The 23780-nt window shown below is 36.0% G+C and overlaps 1 protein-coding gene across 4 annotated transcripts in view; it reads right to left on the reverse strand.

The window, feature by feature from the left end:
• ADGRG6 (adhesion G protein-coupled receptor G6) overlaps nt 1-23780 on the reverse strand; it is a 110744-nt gene that overhangs the window by 7040 nt on the left and 79924 nt on the right. For all 4 annotated transcript variants that reach the window (XM_058836113.1, XM_058836110.1, XM_058836112.1 and 1 more), the window contains 11 exons: nt 23183-23348; nt 19862-20002; nt 16716-16832; nt 15557-15602; nt 13820-13926; nt 10976-11103; nt 9412-9680; nt 7708-7822; nt 6383-6666; nt 2346-2447; nt 65-217 (listed from right to left, as the gene is read on the reverse strand). In XM_058836113.1, coding sequence (XP_058692096.1) covers nt 65-217; nt 2346-2447; nt 6383-6666; nt 7708-7822; nt 9412-9680; nt 10976-11103; nt 13820-13926; nt 15557-15602; nt 16716-16832; nt 19862-20002; nt 23183-23348 — 1628 coding nt within the window. The remainder of the gene's footprint in view (nt 1-64; nt 218-2345; nt 2448-6382; nt 6667-7707; nt 7823-9411; nt 9681-10975; nt 11104-13819; nt 13927-15556; nt 15603-16715; nt 16833-19861; nt 20003-23182; nt 23349-23780) is intronic.

Consider the following 23780-nt stretch of genomic DNA (forward strand, 5'->3'; position numbering starts at 1 on the left):
TTGCTGTGCCTTTAACACAAACCCATGTACTCACAGATGCATTGGTTGCAGTGCAAGAACTCACCTGTATGGCTGTTTCGTTTGCAATATGTGTTTGTTGTAGATTTTGATTTGGATGTTAGGTAGGTTGAATTGGAGCCGATGGAACTAGAGGATAAGGATTTCCCAAGATTATCAGAACTCTTCTTTATAATATTGGTTGCTGTTTTGCTCCAATCTAAAAATGATTGAGAAATTTTATATAAATAACTACCATAGGTAATATATGCCTAATTTATTCAATTATGATTATTTTCAAATATCTGATGCATTTCTTAGTATTGTTTATAACAAATATCCTATCCTTTTCCTGTTAGGTATCCTCCTTGGTTCTTAAGAAGGATAATTCCTACTTGATTTACTTTACTGTAGCAGTTGAAACTGGTGGCTCTAACATTCTAACAACAGTTTGTCTGGACAGCAGAACTGCAAGTATGACCTGGCTTTCCAGAATGCAGAAGAGCAGAGAAGCTCTGTAACAGTGTAGGGATACCAAACTGTCCTGACCTGAAGGGCAAAATCCAAAGGTGATAGGAACGGGATAGATAGGACTATTTACAATGATCTTATCATCTGAGGGTTTGATCTGCTGCTGAGGAAGATACTACATAGTAACAACTAACTTGTTTAGCATATAGGCTCACAATTTATATAATAAAGATTATTCAGGAGTTCACATTTAAAGAATTTTGTCCAAACCATTAAGACAACAGATTCTTATGCTGGAACAATTTCTAAAATTAAATTAAATAGCTAATACCAATAGACTGATTGAAGAAAAATAACACTTAAAAACTCATCACTACCACTAGAATAAAAACATCAATACCACTAGAATAAAAGTATCTAACTACTTTTGTACTATACAATTGCAGGGAAGTGCAGGAAGTTTCACAATTTAGTCACCTTGCTGCTATTCACTGCACTTCAATGAAATACACAAAATGGAAGAGAAGTCCAAGACAAAGACATGTGGGCCACTTTAGTCTTGATTTAAATCAAGACAAATATTTTATACTAAATTATTGCTAGAGTGCTTAGGTATTCAAGTTCACATTTGACTTATATTTCACTGTTCTGCCTGAAAACAGTGTCAAGTTTGTGGAGATTAAAACCAGCCCATGGAGATAAACTGGTGAATGCCAAACATAATGATATCACATTAATTATACCACTGAAATATTCAAATCCTTCATATTTTTATTTCTACCATATTCATACCCACAACCTGCCCAACAGCAGCATAAGGAAAAAAAAAAAAAAAAGGAAAGAATTTGATCCATCTCTGTTTTTCAGTTCAGGAGTTATAAGATAAATCACATGGAAACTGAACATATGAAACAATTTGGATGTCCAATCAGAATGGATATGATTTTTCTAGTTTGTATTAACTTGTTGAAATAATGAATAAAGTTTTCTTACTTGCAAAAAAAGAAATGAAATTAAATGAAAAGAATGAAAGCTTACCATAGAAAGCAATGAGCTTATGCCACCTTACACCAACTGTAAATTTGAACCTGGTCCTTGAACAAGAACCATATGAGAAAGAATGATATGGTCCAAGTCACCACATCAGACAGCATAGGAAGAGCCAGTTGCCTGAATACAGCAGACTCATTCCATCCATGATGGCCAAAGATGCAGGAAACTTTTAGTATAGTGGCCCAAGCACTGTACTTTTCATGTGTCCAAACCAACATCTCTCCTTTCACTCTGACTTGCAGATGAAGGTGAATTCCAGTTCTAGGACCTAATCAGACTTCTTTAAATAATTTTCCATGTTTCTGTGTCTTTAATAGTCTCTGAATTCAATGGCAAAGGACAGGGCAGTTTAAAAAGGCAAAGATAAAAGCAAAAGAAGTCAGAATACTTTTATGCAACTTTTAAGAATTGCTCCTACATCAGTTTAACAGTCCATACAATTCAAAGTCAACATACTTTAATAAAGGAGAAAATGAGAAAGACTGGGTTTGGAATGACAAAGTTTGAATCTCTTTATTCTTTTTTTTTTTTATTTTTTTTTTTTTATTTTTAGGGTATGATGGGCCTTCCAAAACCATGCCCATAGCATTACAAAATATACCAGCTGCCTTTAATGGAACCCTGAAGGATTTGAAAATTTTTATGAAGTGATATCTGAAAAGACTCTCAGCAATTATTAGTAGTGATATTAGCCTGTGATTTACCTATTTTTCCACACCTCTGGCTTACCTTGTATGATATTAAAAATAACATAGCAAGCTGTTTACTTGGACTTTTATAGATAACTGCAGCACCTAAGGAGGGGAACTGTGAACTGTCTTTACCTGAATTGTCTGCCAGTCGGAATCTGCCACAACAGAGATGTCTCCTCCACTGTTTCTGCACATTTTCTTTCATAGCACAATGGAATACAAATATAAACAAGCCTGTGACAAAAGTAAATAAAAAAAACGAAGCATGTATTTATAAACAGATTAACTGAAATTTGTAATCAGAGGACTATGAAGTACAAATAAAAAAATATCATCATAATATTTTGTTAATACCATCCATGCATCATTTAAGAGGTATGGAAAAGAACTAAAGTTTTCCCATCCTCCATTTGCCACGTGTCTGGGACAACAGAATACACAGATTGGGATGTCTTTTATTAGCATCGTTGATTCACCTCAGTGTTCATTTTATTTATTTATTTTTTTTCCCCCTTTGCTCAGAGGAAAATGAAAAGGTGTTTTCTTTGAAGCAAATAACCATTCTGCACCCAACAGGACTGCAAGAGAGAGACTGCAAAATAAATAACAACATTATTATATTAGCAAGGAGATACTTTATCTCCTGGATATGGTTCCACATGTACAGAACAGTGGGCTGTATTCTTTTAAAACCAGACATCTTGTAAATGAATGAAATGGTGCCCTGAAAGTCCTGAAAATCCACTTGGATTTATGTGTATGACATGCATGTACTTGAAACGATTATGAAAATGGTAAGAATATGTACACAAGTACTAATTAGGAGTCCAGCTACTTACTTCCAAAGACAACTAACTGATTTGCATAAGCAATTGCAATGTATGTGTTTAAGAATGTTTTGGTAGAGTTGGTTTTTCTCATGCAATTATAAAGTCTTTATTTTCAAGACAGGAGATTAGCATCGTACCATGTGATAAGGTAGGTCTTGACAGGGTGTACTGTAAGATTTCATCACCTATAAATGTACTTGGGAGCTAAATACAGAGGTTGGAAGTCTCATATGCTCCTGCCTCTTCTCAGGCAGGCACTGGCTCTGTAATCTTTTGTTGTTCTGTGGCTTAGCCTATTTCCTGTTTTACTTGTATTGTCTATGAGAGAGACAACCTGAGGCTGAACACCTGACAGCAAAATGCTACTGCCAGATACTTCTGATTATATCTTAAATGTGAATAAATGCTACATAATGTGGGCAGACGTCATCAAGTGGCTTCCTCTAAAACCATTCGTTTAAAATCATCATGAATAGTTCTGTATACTAATGTATGCTGTATTTCAGCTGTCAGAACACAATGGCAGGGTATAGTTTAGATATTAATGTTCTGGAGAACCAAATTATCTTCTCTCTCCCAAACTGCTGAGGTCTAATTTTGAACTAATGCATGTCATTGAACTGGACTTATTTGCTTATCAGGACAGGTTGAGACCTCTAGAATCAGCTAACTTCAGGTAGGGGTTGGGTCATGACACACAATTTTTCCAAAATTTTTCAAGAGCTGATGGGGAGAAAATGGAAAAGCACATTTTTAAAAAGGCATCACCTTAATGCATCTCAGCTCTCTTGGATTATGGATATTGTATTTGCATTTGGTAAAGTATTTTTTCTGTGTGATTTGTTTAAAGCACAGAGCAAGTCCAATGCAACCACTAGCAGCTCTTACAGGGCTGGAAATATGAAGTAATTTGTGGCCCAAAGTTCTTCTTAGGGCTTTTGCATACCTTACAGACTTAGTAAATTGATGCTTAATTAAATTGCAGTGAATGTTCTGAATGGTTAAAAAGAAAATGCATATTCCATAGTAATGCAAAACAAATGTACTGCATTAAGTACTTTGTCTTTGCCCTGTCTGGGCTTGGTCTCCAGAATTTTTTTCCCTGTATTTCATTATTCATTAAGTTTACAATGTGCTTTTAGTAGTACAACTTTGGTTTTGTTTCCCAGAGACAAATCAGACCCTAGGCTTGGTTCTAGCTTGGCTCTGACTTGAAAGTATTTGGCTTGCCCAGGCATATATATAAAATGAGCAGCCAAAAAAGAAATGTTCCCATATTTTTCACTCTGAGTGTCAAGGAGAGAAAAATAATTTTCTTTGTAGATGAAACAGAAAAGTACAGTAACACTAGCAGTTGCTGCAATCTGCTTTTTCATTGCCAGTGCACAGAAAATTGCTGCTGGAGGCTGCTGGTATGGCTTGAAATACTCATGCAGCTTTCAAAAACTTGAGAGAAAACAGGTTATTTACCAACATCTCTGTAATTAAGCTGCTAATACTGATGAAAGACTTGCCATATTGAAATGCTTTTTGCAGCTAGAAAAGGCTTCCTGATACAGATTTGCCCCGTTCCACCCCCTAACGGCTAGATGAACACTGCACCAGCTATATAGGATTTTAAACATCCTCTTCCCTTATTCTTTAGCCTTGCCAAGCTCTTTCTGACATACCAATTAGTACTTTCAGATAGAAGATTTTTATCTCCTATTGCTTGATATGACATGCTTCAGCCTAGACTGCATCAGCTTTGCTACCACAATCCATGAAAAGCTCATCACTCTTCTTGTTACATTTACTTCTTGTCTTTTTCAATTTCATGTTCTGACTGAACTGCCTTCCAAATATTCATTTTCCATTAAATAGTGTTATTATCCCACTTAGGCAGTGCTGGCCAACCTTATATGCACTCTGCACATACAAGCTTAATTGATTGCACTGGAAATTCTGGTTCCAGAGAACTTGTTCAATTTGACCCTTGGCAAGACTTTCAGAATTTAAGTCTTTTTTCATGTTCTTCCCATACTTCTGATCTCTCTAGACCTGTCTGAATTTCTAACACAGACACAGTGCAGTAAATACTTTATTACGCTGCTAGGGGAGTATCAGAATCTGTCCTTTGGAAAAAACAGTCTCTAGTAAGAGCACCACATCCAAATACTTTTTGTCATTTTGCTTAGCATTTTATGTTGAAAATGACCCAAACAAAAACCCACAACATGATTCTCCTTCCATGAAATCTCAATAAATCTTTCAGCGCAGGAAATACATCTCAACAGTATCAGATAAAATCCGCACAGGGTGATACTAAGTACTTTTTCCATAAAGAGAAGATGTTCTGCTGACCCTATGAAAATTTCATTTTTTATCTCAATATTTGTGTAATTGCCTAACACATACTCCTTCAATTACATTCTTGAGAGTTTTTTTGTTTGTTTGTTTAGGGGTTGGTTTGGGATTTTTTGTTGGGTTTTGTTGGGTTTTTTTTTGTTTGGGGTTGTTTTTTTGTTTTTTTGTTTTTTTCCTGGCAGATTTAATTTTTATGTCAATATGTGTGTGGCATAACACATGCACTTCCAATGACCTCAGCATTTTCTCTTCATTATGCATTTAGTTGTTCTGCATAGGTGGGTACAGCAAGTACTGGTAGAGAATTTTATGACAGTTGAAACATATGCAAATTTTAGCTCTGAGCTGAATTTTTTTAAATGTCAGCTATGTAGTTCTGTAATTGATAGCCATTTTATTACAATTTACAGCATTTTTCAGAAAGACAAATTATTCTGGAAAAGTAAAATACTGAAAAATTGAGTAATGGAAAGAAAAATAAGCTGACTGTAACAGTCAGTAGATTTTTCTTAGGTGAAGCCTATCCCATATGTCTCTGCTATCTCTCCACACTGAGACAGGACTGAATTTTAATTTATGAGTTTCTCATGCCTTAATAGAACAGTTATGAGTTTTACAAATTCTCTACAGGAATAAATTAAGGAAAAAGGCTTCCTATATTTGTTGTGATCAGTGAAAGGAAATGCTGAAGGTCATACAGCATGTCTCTCAAAAGAGAACACTGCAGACTGTTAGCTAGGAAGAGCTCTATTTATAATATAGTTCATTTTAGGGAAAAAGACCTTGAAACTGTAATTAATTTATGTAAGATATTCAACCCACACGTAGTTAGTATCATTATTCCACATAAGGGGAAACTAATGATGGTTTAATATCAAAGGAAAACCTAGAGAGCTCAGATATCAGTTCCCTAGTCCAATCACTGGACACAGTATGCCCCAGAACAGTAACAGATCAAGTATTATTCGTTCATAGAACAAAAACTCAGCTTACCTTGCAATGAATTGAAAATTGAGAAGAGGTACAGGAAAGCAAGAGTTAGGGGACCCCAGGCAAAAAAGGCAAAGCCCCATGTCATGCCCAGGAGGAAGGTCAGGCTGACCACGCTACGGAGGTTCCTCAAGATCTCTTCCTTCAGGCTCCGGTTGGTTCTTTTCCCATTCCTCCCGCAGATTTGCACCATCACCACAATAAACATGGCAACATTCATCAGAAACATGATTCCGAAGTAGCCAGCACAAGTCACGTAAAAGACAACTTCATTCTTGATCCAGCAGCTGTAAAAAAATTTAAAAAAATAAAATAAAAAAAAGGATAATTTTTGTCTAATGGAAACTATCCTCCAATTATTCATATGACTGAAGGAAAATGAGCTGATTTCTGATACCACGGATGCAGAATTAGAGTGTAAAATGAAACCTTTGTCCATTTTCAGTTTGGGAACAAGATGAAGCCCAGAGGCATCTTAAGTGACTATGGCCTATAGTATTATCATACAAGAAATCTGAAGGCTGTGCCACATTTTAGTCAAAACTATTTAAAAAAGTGGGAAGTGGTGGGAACTGCAATCTCATAATGAAAAAAGTTTAGACTCAGTACAAAAAAAATTTCACTGTTGTCATCTGTGTGAAGCATTGAGTGCTTTAGTAACAGAATGAGCAAACTTGGATCCTCAGTGTTAAAATCTCAAGTTTCTGCCACTGGAGCTAAAGGAGAACTTGAACATGTAAGAACTGGAGAAGTAGCAGGACTTTTGAGGTAGCCATTTGACAGCCAGCCATATGAGAGCTCTAACTAATTCCTCATGCAGCAAATGGCCTGAATGCTCAGCATGATACTAAAGTAAAATTAAAAAATTAAAGTTTTATTTATCATGATGAAGCTTTGCCAAGCGAGGCAAAGAGCACTCACATAAAAATTTTGGCATTTGGAGTTAGTATCTGGACATCAAGAGAAGAACATAGAGGACTATTGAACTACATTGGCAAAAGGATGCTTGATTCACAAAGGAAATTTTTATACAAATCCTTTCCTTGCTCTTACCTAGAAAATATACTTTTCATTTAAGACAAACAAAAACAAGTATTTTTATTTTATTTTCATGACAAAATCTGTAAATTATTCTTTTGCTACAGGCATGCTTGTACCTGGTGTCGGGTAAGGCAGATTTCCCTTAAATTTTTCTAACAGCCTTCTTCACATTACAGATTCTAATCATTCGGAACACAGTTTTGCCCTTTCTGCTTGTTGAATGCACCATCGACTTTTCCAAAGCAACTATAAAGGCTAAATTTCAAGAGATCAAAAGAAATACTCACAAATCATCTCCTCCTTGCCCATTAGCATCTCTGCCATATAACTCTTTGCCATAAACATGACTTGCATTTGTATTAGCACTTGCTAAAATGATTGCTATCACCAGAGCTGGCAAACCTGTAACACAAGAAAAGTTGTGAGCTTTCGAATCTCCTAAACTTTCAAACTCACCATGCTAAGCTGCATTATTGATGTCTCCATCCCTACCAAAATTCTTTGGTGCAGAGCATCCTGAGAAAACTGCCTTGAGAAGGTAGAAGGAAATAATTTTTCAAACAGTACAAATATATTGAACTATCAAAGCAATTAACAGGCATTAATTAATATGCCTTGTAATGTTCTGTATGGTAGAAGAAATTTGGTACATGATAAGGAAATTAAATCAAAATAATAAACTAAAGTAAAATAATATCCCTTAATTACCCAAAGTTAAATTTGCAACTGCACACAGGTCCTCATTATATAGTGAGAAGATTAACAAATTATTGCAAAAATGAGATCTAGTCGAGGCATGGTATTAGGAATTTTTTGAGGGACTTTTTTCATGCTAATATGAGTTCATTAGGTTGTGTAACTGGGGAACATGGACTAAATAAAACCTGTAATTTCTCCACTGCTTTTCTCAACCACATTATGTTACGTATCTTCTACAGGATCATACATATTATATATACTTTACTTATATGTGGTCCCCTTGCTTCTGTAAAGCAAGCCATGCATTTTTTAATAAAAAAGCAGAGGGAGTATTTGGCGAAAATAGACAAGTATGCAGAAGAGAACTCTGCAGAAAGATACAGCTCACACAAAAGAAATGTACATTTCCTGATGTGCCTTATTTACATGTCTTATCCTTGCTATAACAGAACAGATTCAAAGGGGAAGAGGTTAATTTGCTTTTCCGACCACTCAGTCCTTGTCCTCTGCTGAGGTTGCCAAAGAGGATGCTAGTTGCCCATGGAAAGACATCAATTATCAGCTGTACTGAGGTCAGTGCTCTAGCCGTAAGGTTAATGGCTTTGTATTGTCTTGTATTATTTCAAACACAATATGCACATTCAGGGAGAAACCACAGATTCCTGATACAGACAAAAATGAAAAATAAAAGTCTTGCTGCCTGAGCCTTGCAGCAATTTTTCAGTATTACTTTTTCCATTTCTGTCCTGCTGTGTACATTGCTTAGGGCAGCCAGGATCATTTTGTGGTTTAAACACTGCTGAATCTCAGAAAGTTTTGGTTGTTCCTGATTCCACAATCGGCTTTGTTGGCAAGAAAATGTAGGCTGGACTCAGGAGTTTTTGAAAGTCAGTGCAAAACCTCCATAGGCTTTGCAGTAACTGCAAAACTTTCTGCATTCATTGTGTGACACAGATCTCCATCTGACACGGCACTCACATTTCCCCTCTCCCACTCTGGCCTCTTTGGAAAACAAGACCAGTTTATCTGGTCTCTCTGCTCATTCTGGGGCTGGGAGCTGCTCTGGGTGGAGAGTGCCAGTGAGAGTGCATTTACACACGGGGGAACTCGGTGACAGGGAGGGCTGGCGGTGTGCTGGCACTGCTGCAGGCTGGGGGAAGGAAACGACACACTGATATGCATTCTACTCTGCATTTCTGATAGAGACCTTTCACATATATGTTTCTCTTTTACAGAAAGCATTTTATACAGCAGCATACCCGCTATGTAAATATTGCACCTAATGAACTCACCCCAGCCAATGATGCAAAACTTCAGTATGTATCGCCGTATATACGTGTTGAACACCTTCACTAGAGCAATGTACATGTGAACAGCTTCCAATCCCATCCATGTAAAGGTGGCCAGAAGAAAAAAGTGCAAAAGTGCAGCTACAGCTATGCAGAGGCCATCAATATCGAAGGATGCAATCCAGCCATCAAGCAAAAAAATCAGGTTAAGGAAGAGCAGGGCTGTGCTCAGATTCATCAGGATTTTGGATGGATAATCTCTTCGTAATTTCCTAATGAGAGAAACACAGGTGCACACGATTAACTTGCTGCAATCACACAAACCACCTACTGCAGCTGAGTTTACTCCTTCACAAAGTCATTAAAAGCACAAGGAAATCCTTCTGGCTGAATTTATGCAGTAAGATATAGTGGTGTGTATTTTTGTGGGGGATTGTTGAAGGCTTCAGCTGTGTGTGGTAGGGATAAGCTACCAGTTCTTTGGGTCCATAATGTGCTAATTAACTGCTGCAATATTTTAGCAACTGATTTTTTTTTTTTATTAAAAAATCCAAAGAAAACCAGTCTTTCAAATTAAATATAAACCAGTACTTTTTTTTCAAATGAAAACAACAAAAAAAAAATAGCTGACGAGAAGGTCATCTGTGATCGTTTCATATGCGGCCTTATATATGAGCTTGATTTTTGGGATATATTGTCCCTTGAATGTGGTTTTCTCTTTGTTTTTAAATAGGATCTTAGGAAGACTGAAGAACAAGTATTTCTTTTTTTTATTTGATCCCCATTGAAATGTGGATAACAAGGGGCAGCAACCAATTGCTACCAACTTGAACCAGAACATTATAGCATAGGTAATGTAATAGGAATGCAATCATTAAAGATATTTAAAACTTGAAAACCCCCTTCTCCAGCCCTCCCCCCATCCACAGAAAATTATCTTTCTTTAGCAGCTGCTATGTCCTGTCACTGACAGAATGCTTTCTTTGTGTTGACATGACTTCATTTTCTCTTTTCACTGTTCACAGAACTGCACCACTTCAAAATTTTTGCTTTCTCTTGAGTCACTTTCACATTTTAGCAGGACTTCTGTTGAAATTGTTGTAAGACTTCACAATATATTTTCATTTTATCTCTCCCACTTCTTTCTGAAGGGCTATAGAATGTAATTACTCTAGTTGGAATTTTTTTAAATTTGGAACCTGTTATGCTTACATAGGCAAGTTTTGTTTTGTTTTTTATAAAAGGTCTGTTTGATAATTTTAAAATAATATCTAGCTGTTCAAAATCTAGAGGATTCTTTCTTGCCAAAAAGAAAATTTTGATACACACTCACCTTATTCCCTGGTCTGAGCAGCACAACACATTAGAAACTGGAAGAAAGAATCTGAACTTATGTCCCCTTGAAAAAGTTTCCACTCTACAACACTGATTTTGCAGGTTTGATTTTTTTTTCAAACATGGACTTCCCCTCCTGGGCAAATAAACCACACTAACCATGTAACTAACTTATTTTATTCTGTGCATACAGGTACTTCTTTGTGATGCTCTTCACAGAATTAGTACTTACTCAAATGCAATGTATGTCAGAAGAGTTGCAGCTGAAAATATAGCAGATATTCCACAGCCTATGTAAGTGATAAAGGTCAGGACCTTGGTGTTCTGTGGGTCGATTTGTGTCACGGTTCTCTGCAGGTCCTGTGGGAGAGAAGGAAGAGACCCCGTTTGTAGGCAGCACCTTTGCTAAGAGCACAGCACTCTTTCTTGGTAATTAGTCAAGTAAAACTGAAAAGCATTCTGGCAATACCACTGTAACCTTGACACTGGCATTCGTTTTTGCTGAGTGTACTTGGTCTACAGTTGTTACACCTCTCACTTCCTTCCCACAGCTCTTCAAAACATTGTGCTTTAAGTATTATAACTGCTGGAAACAGCAGATAGAGCCTGATTCTGATCCTCATAATTCAGTACTAGGAATTCAAATGTCCTACTCTGGAAAAGTCTCCAGTGCTCAAACATTTTAATTCTGTTGCTTATATACAACTGTCTTCCAGAAGATGTAAGATTTAGAACAATGTAACTTAAAAGTATTCATACTGAAATATGCAACATTGTAGGGATTTTCTGGTCTCTGTTATTAAAAATCCATAAGAGTCAATGTGACTAATCATCCACAGGTAAAACCAAGGGCAAGATTACTGCTTTTTGGGTCTGTTTTGACACATAAGAACTACACTTTTAAATAGAATTGGTCAGAAAAGTAGTGACAAAGACAGCAGGAAAAAATTTGGAAATTAAGCAGGAAAATTCTAAGGTTTTTATTTTTTTTTCTGTCTAACTGCCACATGGTACCATCTGAGAATAAATACCAGTGTTATTTTCTGTTTTTTAAGGACATGAAAATATGAGAATGTTCAGACTTGTATCACTGTGGAGAAAATGCGAGCAACCACTAAGAGATAATGAAGTCAATTCTGCAGTCATTGTCACTGTGTCACTGTTGTCCCTAGCAAAACTAGCTAGCAAAAAGAAACATGAAATGCTACAAAACTTTGCATGCTTTATAGGAAAAGGCAGGAGCAGGTTTTTTTTTTTACTGTCCATTCCAGCCTTATATGACAGTTTATTTACACATAAGGAGAGTGTTCTTTGGAAATAATTTAGTATCTAAATTAAAGTCAGAAGAAATGATTAAAATGGAAAAAGCAACTCGAATGGTCAAAACTGTGTAAAAATCTACTGGAATGCAGCCCGAATTCAAAGACCTTCTGCCTTATTTCCTACTGCCATTAAAGCATTCAGGGAAGAGAAGGGGCTCATTGAATATATCCTAGAGAAAGCCTCTTCTTAATCCCTTTGGGGATGAAAAGTGGAACAAGACCATAATTTAGCTTGCAAGAAGACACAAAGTTTGTGGCTTTTCCATATCTACATCTCAGCATGACGTGAAGGGAGAAGTTCTATTAAGAAGGGTCTGGAAGGCCAAAGCTGAAAAAGTCAGTGTATGTGGCTGCCTTGTGTGGTTTAAGTCCTTTTTGACACTGCCACAAGTTACTTCAAACTCCAAATACTTCCACTTAGGAATTATTCCTGCTGTGACCAGGAGCCAACATCTTTTCTGCAGCTATGTTTTACAAGCCAAAGAATATTAATTTCAGCTGGAAAAAAAATGTATCAGCCCATTATTAAGCATAAACAACCACCAAAAGTTAAGAAAAGATAGCACTATTCCATTTTTTCATGTTGGGACTTTTTTCTCTCTGAAAACACAAGTACAAATTGCTGGAGGCAGCTGAAGGCTGGAGGCTATGCTGCTGGGGCTGATGTGCCCCATATGGTTCCCTCTTTCATCTCCTCTGGGATACACACTGCTCTGCCAGCCACCCTGTCTGGAGACTTTGCTTACAGCTCTGACAGAGTATGGGCTACGTGTTCTGTACCTTGTGCTCCATGAGCAGTCTTTTTCCAAGAGAAGGCCAGCAATATAAGGCATCCCCAAAACTGATTAAAGCCAAGTAAGAAAACAGCCAATATGGGTTTACACATTGTGCAAAAGGTGCCACTTCATAGTTTATGATATTAGATAAATCTTGTCAAATTTGTGAACTAGATTTGCAAGGGACAAGTCAGCCTTTCGATCTCAGGATGAAAGAGAATTATTGTGCTCCCTTGACTTTTCATCCTCATTACTATTTCTGCTGTCTGGAGGATGTTTTTCATTCCCTGTTTTTCCCTATAATGAGTCTCTCTTTTTGTTCTGAAAACAGCATTTCTAACTATTTGTCTTTTTTTTTTTTTTTTCCTGCAAGCAACTTCTTACTTTCTCCATCTGGAAATTTCAAATAGACTTCTTTCTTATTCACTTCCCTCTTGTTACACACCTCCTGCCTCAGCTGCAGGTCACTTTTGTCAGATTATACTGTTAATGGATATGTCAGAGATCACTTTTTTTTCCTGTAACTCTAGTGGAAATGTTAGTGCTGGGCCTTGGCTGTATTAAGCTGGATGTTATAATATGCCATTTGTATTTTGGTATCACTCAGAAGTCTCAGTCTCAGGTCTTTTGTGGCACAGTATTTTCAAAACAGAAAAATCTCATTGGTACATTTTAATTATTTAAGAAAACAATATTTAGCCACTTGTAAAGAATTTAATGATGATTATAATAACAACAACAATAATATTCTTCCATTGCTTACTTTATTATCTCATTCTTGAATGCTTATCACTAGCTACTTTGTTATGAATAGTTAACTTTATGATAATAAGGGGGAAAATAACATACTATTATCATTAAAAATTATATGCAAAAGAAAGAACCCAAGTAACAAGAATGAGAGTTGTCTTGACACCAGACAAAAGCTGTGTTGCTGTTCATGGGAAAGGTAACTTGGTGAGCAGTGAGTTTGCCTACCATTAGGACCCCAAAATGTGTGAGGTGGTTGCATAAGCACACAGTTTCATTTTCATTGGACTCTGCATCCACCTGGCAGCCCGCAGGGTTCCAGCCACCATTGCCACCTGTGGAAATGAAACATGAGAAACTGCTGCCCAACAAACACGTCAACCTCTCTTCCTTCTCTCTCACAGCACCTGCAGGGATTTCTCACTTCATCTTGTGCAAATGCAGAAGTGCTTTCTCAAACTGAATGAGCCAGCATTAAAAACAACCAGGAGAGAAGCAAGTGTCATATTTCCTACTTTCTGCAAGGAATCACTCTAGATGCGTGTCTCAGAAATGGACTAATAAGCAGAGGCAATAGATGGAGATGTAGAATAAAGGTAGGGAGCTTTTTGGTTGTTGAGTACAACCAACTACATGGATCATGCATTAAGACATGCCTTAGTTTACTCCAATAATAAGATGATTATAGAACTCCTTTTACCCCACTGATAAATGATGTCTACACCTGCCTGCCTCCCACTCATATATCCTCAGGCACATGAAAGCTTTTATGGCCCAAGAGCAGAGAGTGCCACCCTTCCTCTCTGCAGCATGTAATGCAGGTCAGAGTGGGTAATCCCAGTGATCTCCAGTGGCCTTAAAAAAACCCACGAAGTGAACTGTTCCCAACCTGCCCCACTTGAAAAGGCCATTCTGAAAAACAAGTAGAAAAATTTTAGTTTTAAAAATTAAATGTTAAAAAGTAAAATATGTTTCTTTTTTCATTTTTTTCCCCCTGCCAAAATATGAGCTAGTTTTGTGAAGTCATTCATATTTTCTGACTCTTAAAGACATTTTATTCACAGCTCTTGACAAAATCCAGCATAATTTGCTCTGTAACTTCAAGACAATCAAACACTCAAATTCAAGACATTCTCTCAAAATGTGTGAATGTCTCATCTGGCAGAATGTTCCAAAACCACTTAAAACTGTTCTCCACTCAAGCAGCCACTGGGAATAGTTTCCTCCTGTGTGTTTCTCCTTTAATGTGATTCTTAAGTTCAGCTTCCTAACTAGTTTCTATGATTTTTTGCTCATTTTTATCCTCCCACATTCTCCTCAGTTGCTTCTGTCTGTATTTCCGGATTTTAAATACAAATTCAGATGGTAAATTTTATTTCTTGCAAGACTCTGTGTACAGAACCTCTCCATCCAAAATCCTAAAGCTCTATCTATTTCATTGTAAAGAAAATAAACACCTCAGTCATCCCAGAGAACAACTTGGTGCAAAGGATTAACAGCCTGAGTAAAACATCACACACAGGTTTGGCAGTAATGACCATTCTTTGATGAAGAAAAGCTTAAGATCAGTCACAAACTTACACCTATATAACCCAGTTTTTAAAAAAATTAACAGTTAAAAGTATGGTTAAGAACCACTCGTGTCTGAGTAGCATTATAATTTAATTTGCTCATATGGACAGATCAGTGAAAAACTGCAGATATAGGGAAAAAATGGAAAAACTCAATTGAAAAATCTAAAATGTTATAAACATTTACACTAAAAACGAACTTTAAAAAAGAAATTTAACATTTGCTGTTACATGTAACTATACTAACCAGAAGAAATTACACACTTTACTGAGTAGACTTTATTGAATCCTGTAAGGATTGATTTGGAAGCAGAATAGCAATACTGTGACCAATTTTAAAACTCAGACACATTTATTCCCTTCATGAAAGAAATTAAAGTATTTTTAAACTTACCATTTTTGTTCATATCCCAGAAGACACAGGTAGGTTTAGGATCTTCCTAAGAACAGATGTAAAAGTATACTTTGTGTATCTCTTCAGACATAAATCTCATCAACATTTACAACAGATGTTGCAATGCATATATTTTTATTTAATAAGCAGAAGAATCCATATCATTAGGTTGCTGGAAACTTGCCTGGTGTCAAATTAGAGTTGTTTTTTTTCTGCTAGAGAGATGGATTTGTCCAAACTGAAAAATCTAGACCACTACTTCTTTGTACAATTCAATGGCTCCTTTTGCATGTCCTCAGAATAATGAAGTTTTCTTGTGTTAACTGAAGTTATCCATGAATATGATGTCTTTATAGAATTTAAATAGTTTTTACTGTTTACTTCCTTAGGGCTTCTCCATGAATCCTCTACGTAAAGCTTGAAAATGTGCAAATGCCTGCTGAACCCAAGTGTAGGTTGTTTTGCTTCACATTAAAATAGTAATTGTAATGCAATGCAAAATAATGGAGCTGTGAAAATTACCAGCCAGGTTCTCATTATATAAACAACTTAGGTAAATTTAAAATCACTTCAACAATTGTCTTTAACATTTCTTGTGCTATTGCCTCTTTTGGATTAGATACTGAGAACGGAGTCAAACTCACGCATTTTCTAACTGGAACAGTATGTGCCAAAAGGTTGCATTTGGTCTGTATTTCCCTAAATTTACTGTTGTCATCTTTTATTAATGGGTTTCTGTCCATTCCTCTGATGAAAACCACACAACAACAAAATAATTCTGGGAACTATTAACAAAGTGAATAATGTTTGGTCAAAGAATTTAAGTAATTATGAAGTTCCAGTGTAATAAATCATGTCCCTGGTCTCTGGTCATGAATATGGTCATTAACAAAGGTTTCACCTACAGTTATTGGCACAGAAATTATTTCTGAGGGGCAGAATCAATGATCTTGCAGATAAGTGTTGGGTCATGAACAGAGTATGAATGCATGGGGATAGGAGAGATTGTTTCTACTTTTTGCTTAATTGCTTTTGTTCTAGACTTCTTAATTTCAATTTGAGTTTGATCTAACTCAAAATTCATCCATATAAATCAGGCTATAATCTTAGCCTTTATAATCTGCATTCCCATTCTTCTGAATAATCTGTCTTGTTTTACCTGAATTTTGGTATGCTTGATTGTAACCTTCACGTAATCCTGAAGATCCTGAATGGTTAAGTTTCCAATACTGCATGCCACCACAAAACTGGTCAAATTGGCAGGATTTTCTGCATCCTTCAAAAGATTAAGAAAAATATAATAAGTGCTTAGCTGGCACATGACATAAAAGCCAGAGTACACAGTTTCATTTTTGCAGCATGCCAGAATAAGTAAATTGTCAGCATTTCTGTGCTTCTGATCACACAATATAAGAACATTATGTTTATAAAATCAAATTATGGGTTAGCCTTATGGAAGCTTCCCTATTTTCCTTGTAGCCATAAACATGCATAGGCACAATTATAGAGAGAGGTTAGAAGGCAAACAAAATTATAACTCAAACTATGTGGCAGATAACAACCCATGGTATGATTAGCTCATTTCCCTAAACAAGCATGAATGAGCTCACTTATCTTATTGTTGACACTGTCCTTTAGTAAATGCAAAGTTTTTAGAGAATAAACTGTTTTCTGCATATAGTTGTTAAATCAACCTCCATCTTTAAATGAATATGAAGTATTAAAAAACCACAAAGCAATGTTACATACTGAAGGAGATAGCATTTTCTGTAAGGTCTTATTTGATAGGAATTTAAATAGAATACTGACATTGTCACTGGCCAGTAGGATTTTTAACCTGCAGCTGGCAATTTTCCAGAAGAGGTTGCCTTGGAAACTAATTATTTATTGAAATGGAATTTAATTTGCAATGCTATTTTCTTTTGATAGGCTTCTGTTGGAACCTGCATATTTCGATGCCTGGTTGGGAAGCTTGGTCATTGCCTGTGGCAGATCTCAGGTCAAATGAGGTCTTCTATTGCCACTCACTCTCTCTCCCAAAATCTGGTCTCCCAAACTCCTGAATCCTTGATTCCTTCTGGTTAGGAGTTTTATTAACATAACAAGACATCAGGTTTCAGCTCAGCACTGGGCTTGTGAGATCCCACCACTCATGAGAGACACAATAGCTTCAGTTATTAAGTGCACATTATCCTGAGAAGAATATTTTATTTCTTAAGAACTATATCCAAGAATTTTCAGACATAGTATTTCAGACTATACTGGAGCTTTGTGGCAAAATTTCCGAAAACCTTAAAAATTGAAGTGGAAAGAAAATGCAAATTTCTAGGCAGCTCTTGAGTATTCAGACAAGAAAGATTTCTTGGCTAACACCTAAATTTGAACATCTGACAAAGTTTATGAAAGTTCTTGGGCATATTTCCACAGGTTTCAGTGGATTCTATCTGTAGCAGATAGGAAAAACGAGACAGAGTTGGTCTCCTTAAGGAAGGCAATTTAATATATTCTTATGTGTGCATTAAAGTAAAATACAGATTACTACTTGTTTAGCCATAAGGCTGCGTTCAGCTGAAGTTCAACAGTTCAGACATAGATATTTACACTGAACACAGCTGCCTTTGGTGAGGTGAATCCCACCCTGAGCAGCTTTTATAAAGTTCTCTAAGTAATGGAACCATCTTTAATGAATTGCAAGACAAAACTTATTGGAATTCTCTCAGCTGCAATAAAACAACCCACTACCTACAATGCTGCAAAGTGTGTTTCACTGTTATGTTGAATACTTTTAAGGAATACAGTGAATAGCATTCAGATATTTGTAATTTCACGTGGAAGAAATCTGAAATGCAATAAAAATCAAATACTCATATTAATGGATAATGTTATTTTGTTTGAGATGGCATGTGCATCAGTTTATTTTTAGGCCTTACTTTAATCCTGTTTTTCTTTAACTTCCTTTATTTTTAGACTTCCTAAAAATGTGAGGATCGCACATTTTTAATTCATTATGTTAAACACATCACCCATGAAGAGTTTGAAAAGCACACAAAAAATGAAAGGCATTTTAGTTGCAAATTAAGGTGCAATTTTTATGGTCTTTGTTTTTCAGTGGCTTATTAAGTGCCACTTAGAAACGCATTCTAGCACCATTAAGGGACACATTCTGACTTCATATGATTTTCTGCCATTATGACTGGCCTCCATCTGTATTCTTCTGGGTTTTTTTTTAATTCAAGATATCCATCCTGTTTTTCTCAAAAGCAGGCTTAAAATGAACACAATTTAAAATAAAAGCACTTTGGGGTGTATTTCAGAAGGCAACTGTGGGTCATGGGTATTTTCTTGCCTAGATTATCTGAAGAATCTGGATACACTGCCAATAAAAACGATAATATAGAGACAATACAATACTACGGAGTTCTGCGGATGCACAGGAGCCAAAGGTCACTTGAAATACTGATGGGAAAACAAACTCAAGTCTTCTGAGACACATTCTACAGTTCAACATGAAACAATGTTTCCTTCTTAATTAACTTTTTTTTTTTTCTTTTTTTCCCTGGTAAGTGTGGTTTTGGTTTTCTTTTTCCAAGCTGCAAACTCTTCCTAATATTTTGGCACCTACCATACAGGCACTATTTACAATAACTATTTGACAAGACTCAAAAAATAAAACATCAAATCTACCTGTGCATGTTTGGGTTTCAGGTAGAAGTATTGTTATCTTTATTCCTATTAAAATATGGTATACTGATGAGAACACAGGTGTGGAAAGAATTGTGTGTATATACAAACAAAAGTTCTCTGGCTGCCTACCATCAGCCCAGGGTTTCCAACTGAATATAAAGCAGAGCTGGATATGACTGCTAACCAGCTCTTAAAAGGAGAGTACTTCGAAGTGTTATATGCCAAACTCCTTCCTTCTATCCTTCCTGATAGAAAATAACCTGGCTCCACTGAACATCAAGGACTTATATTAATGCATTTTAACAGAAGTTAAAAGTTTTTTAAAGGCCTTTGCTGCTTTCCTCTGATTTTAAGCAGTAGGGATACAGTTTTCCATAGATTAACCTGAGAAAAGATTTATTTCACAAGTGAGAGGAATTTTCAATTAAAACCACTGACTTCAACTCAGCTTTGTTACTTCAACTGTTTTGCTGCTCTGAATGTAAGACTGCCTACATCTGCTGTCATCTTTTAACTCCTGTAACTCATGAAATACTGTCAAATGATTACACTACAGGAAACTTTTAGCAGCTGGCATTGATTTACCCTATCTGAAATGACTTCAAGCACATTAATGCTTACCTGAAAAAGACCATTTTTATTGAAGAAAGTAAACTGAGCCCTGGATATAACTTCAAACTCATCTTGACTTAAATTCTTCAGTAAACTTGGTGGCAGAACAACCGAGGCGATAGCACTTGACTGATCCTTATCAAAATCTATCTGTTAAATAAAAACAACAGGAGGACGTGTTCAAACAATAAAGAAACCATCTGTTGTCCACAACTGGGTTCACACTCTTACACAGAAATATCTAGATATGGGATCAAAACCAATCAACACTAAAATGACTTGTGAATATGTAAGAGTTGATGCAATAAATACATTTTTTTTAAGTCTTGGGAGGTCTCCCACTTTTCCAAATTTTTTCTGCTACAAAAAGCTATTAGATAAAATCAACAAAGAGACAAACTCCTCCACTGCTATAATGATGATTTGGAAATAATGAGATGGTAATTATGACAGTCATAACCATTTTCAATAATATTCAAGATGCAAACAATAGCAAACATAGCAAACAATGTTGAAAACTAAAAAATATGCTCTGAATCTTCCTTTGTTAAATTGTATTAGTTGGCTTAATCTGCAGATCTGAAATAATTCTCTTATGAGCTTTTATAGTTTCTGTGTAATGAAAAGGAGATTTAAAAATGATTAGTGTCACTTCTCCATATTTATTGTGCTACATAGCACAAAAAAGACACTTTCTGACATCACATAAATTTAATCTTTACTGGCACTGTATCAGAAATCTAAAAGTCCTCTGTGGCCCAGGAATGTAACAAGTGAGTAGGAAATACAAGAGGATGCAATCCTGCATTTTATTAGCTATTTTATGACTGATCACTTCCCCAAGACCTACCCAAGGTGTGCCACCATACCATTGAAGGAAGGGGAACTAGCCAGCTCACAGTGCCTCTGTAGTAAAAACACTTAAGAATTTCACTGTAAGATACAGGAACTCCCACTGCTGACTTCCCCAGGGGCATCCTGGTCATGTATTTATGCTTCTCAGGGACAACTGTGTAATTCTAAAAGCACCATTAGCTAATAGAAAATTAAAAGTCATAGGCCTATTGACAGATTATTCACCCTTGAAAATCAGTAAGAAGTAGCTCATAGACTCTCATCCTGACAGGGATAAATGCAGTTCAAATCCATTTTTTCAGAGGTTGATTCTGCCACAGTAAACAGCAAGTGTGTATGTGATAAAGGTGTCCCATTAGGCATTGTCTGCAAATAGAGCAGAAGAGGCTTCTCTGAAGAAGCATGGATATATTACAGGAACAATTTAATAATATGAATCACCAAAACCTAACTTAGTCAAAGGTTTGGCAAGAAACATAAAGACACAGGGGACTGAAATAGAATCTTTCCAAATTGCCATGGATAAATTTACTTGGTATCTACTTTAAGAAAAAAATACAAAAAAAAAAATCTGGAAACATTCTGACATTCTGAGTTTAATGTTCCCTGATGAACCTATGATAGAGGATCACATCACTGGTGAAAAACCTGGGCTTTCACAAGGGAATCTCCCTTCAGCAGGGATAATAAGTATCTTTCTGACAGGCATGGAAAATATAAACGGCACTCACAGCTGCTGCAAATTTCTGGCAGGAAGGATGCTAAGAATTCTCAATCAGCTGTTGGAAATATGAATATCTGAGAAGAAGCTTGTGTTCCAATAGGAACATTATAAATAATTTGACGGAGTTTGGATTTTATGATTATTTAGACAGTGCTGTAATAAATGATTCCAGGACCAGAAAATTCCTGGATGTCCTCAAGCCACAGATGGTAATTCCTGTTATATGTGCGATCATCCAAACCCTGGCTTTGGAATTTTCCTTTCCTCTTTCCATAAATAAAGGATGAAATCTGCAGGAGAAACATTCCTTTGATAACAAAGAACTATTCAGCTTCACAAACAGCTATTGAGCTTCAGTAATATGAGAGCTAAACAAAAGTAAATTTACAATCACCAAAAATTTCTGATAAAATTGATTCAAACTCAAGTACATTAAATCTATTTTTATCTATTTAAACAAGCATTGGAGTTTTGATCCAAAGTCTGTATACATGCACAAGTCCTAAAGTCTACAATATTACTACTACTTTTTCTAGAAAGTAGATTTTTTTCTGTCTTCATTCTTGTTTTGACTTTTACAGTATACAGTATCTTATAAAATGATCAGACATTTATTATGTTGTGTTGCCAGTTTGCAGCAGGAATTAATTTGTACTTATACTCTAGTAATTAGTCTTTAACTGTTTTTATAACACCATATTTTCTTGAATTCAGTTTTAGTTCCTCTGGCCCAAATGACAGCAGATTTTCTTCTTTTTCTGTGTGCTTCTCCAAGTAAGGCTCTCAGTACTTGCATGGTTAAACACCCAGGAAACTGAGATTACATTATCTCTGTCACAGACTTCCTATTTAACTGAAAAAAAAAAAAAAAAAAATTGCACTGCATCTTTAAAAGCGTTTAGGTGCCTTAAGGTGCAGACAAGCATGTAGTGAAACTTAAAAAGTTTTTGGCACCTCATCACTACTGATGGCAAAAGAACCTTTGGAAAAGCCTACAGGTGCCCATGTGCATCTCAAACAGTATTTCAAACTTTTACATGTCTGATTTCTTTTATTTGGGGGAAAAAGCAAAGAAAAAGTATTTTTGAGGGGATGATAAATATCTTAACTATAGTATCCTGTCTAGATACTGTAGCACTGGAGACCTTCCTAAATTTTGTGTGATCTCTCTTTTATTTTTAATATCTAGGCTGGTCAAGCTACACATGAATGACTTGAACTGCCTCAGATATCCTAAATGGTAGAAGCCAACCAACCTATGTGTAAAGAACTGGATTAGGCTTAGGTTTCTTTTAGCACTAAATGTTTAAACTGTACTGGAAGGTTGAAGAACTATTGTATCTGCAGAAATCTATATGTAGATACCTATATCTAGGTATCTTATTTTAAAGCTGAAAGAGATTAAAAGAGTTGTTAGATATTGTACAATGGTCAGTTCTGCAGATTGTTAAAGGTTATTTTCCTTTTTCTAATAATAAAAAAAAACTCACAAAACTAAAAAAAAAGTCAAGTGTGTTCTGGATTTATAAGCCAAATTACTTTTTATCTGCATGGAATGTGAGTTTATCTGTGTTTCCTGTCACTCAAGGAAATACTACATTAATCTGTTATCTGTTTGGATGATTGTAGGAAGAAGGAAATAGAAACTAGGGGGAGAACTGGGAGTTGTAAGTGGATTTATAGGAACCACAGTAAACACACTTGGAACAAAAGACACACCTCGTGTTCAAATACAACAGCTTGTTCTGTACCTGGAAATCAGATGCATTATTCTGTGGACTGACGCTGAAAGAACCACCTTTGAATGAAGTTGAATTTATAGAAGACACTCCAAGTGCGAGATTTCGTGTTGAAATACTCATGGATGGTCCAGCAAAATGGATCTTTAAAGCCAAGGCATCGATAGTTTTTAGAGCTCTAAAAACAGAAATAAAATTTACTCTGAAAACTGAATCCAGAAAAAACTCCCACCTATGCTCTGCACATGCCTCACATCACGAGATGATCCTCTTGTTACTGACTATGTCTCTATCACCCATCTGTGTATTCACAAGGAGACTGTTAGACTGTAAATTCATGTATCTCTCTTGAAAACAAAAGCTTTTGACTGACAGAAACTGTGTGATTACATATCACTGGTCCTGCAATAATTTTCCAACAATATTTATATCTATGTTGTGTCATATATCAGAAGACTTCTTTTCCATCCAAATACTTCCTCTTTGTTATGCACACTAAAAGAAATATTTGTGTATCTATTTTGGAAAATTCTTTTTGATGGGAATCTGAAAACTTTGATTTTCTGGTTTGTCTATACATGGAAGTATGAATTCTGACAGCCTTGCAGGT

This window comes from Poecile atricapillus, chromosome 3 (assembly GCF_030490865.1).
Source record: "Poecile atricapillus isolate bPoeAtr1 chromosome 3, bPoeAtr1.hap1, whole genome shotgun sequence".
In the NCBI taxonomy this organism is placed as follows: Eukaryota; Metazoa; Chordata; class Aves; order Passeriformes; family Paridae; genus Poecile; species Poecile atricapillus.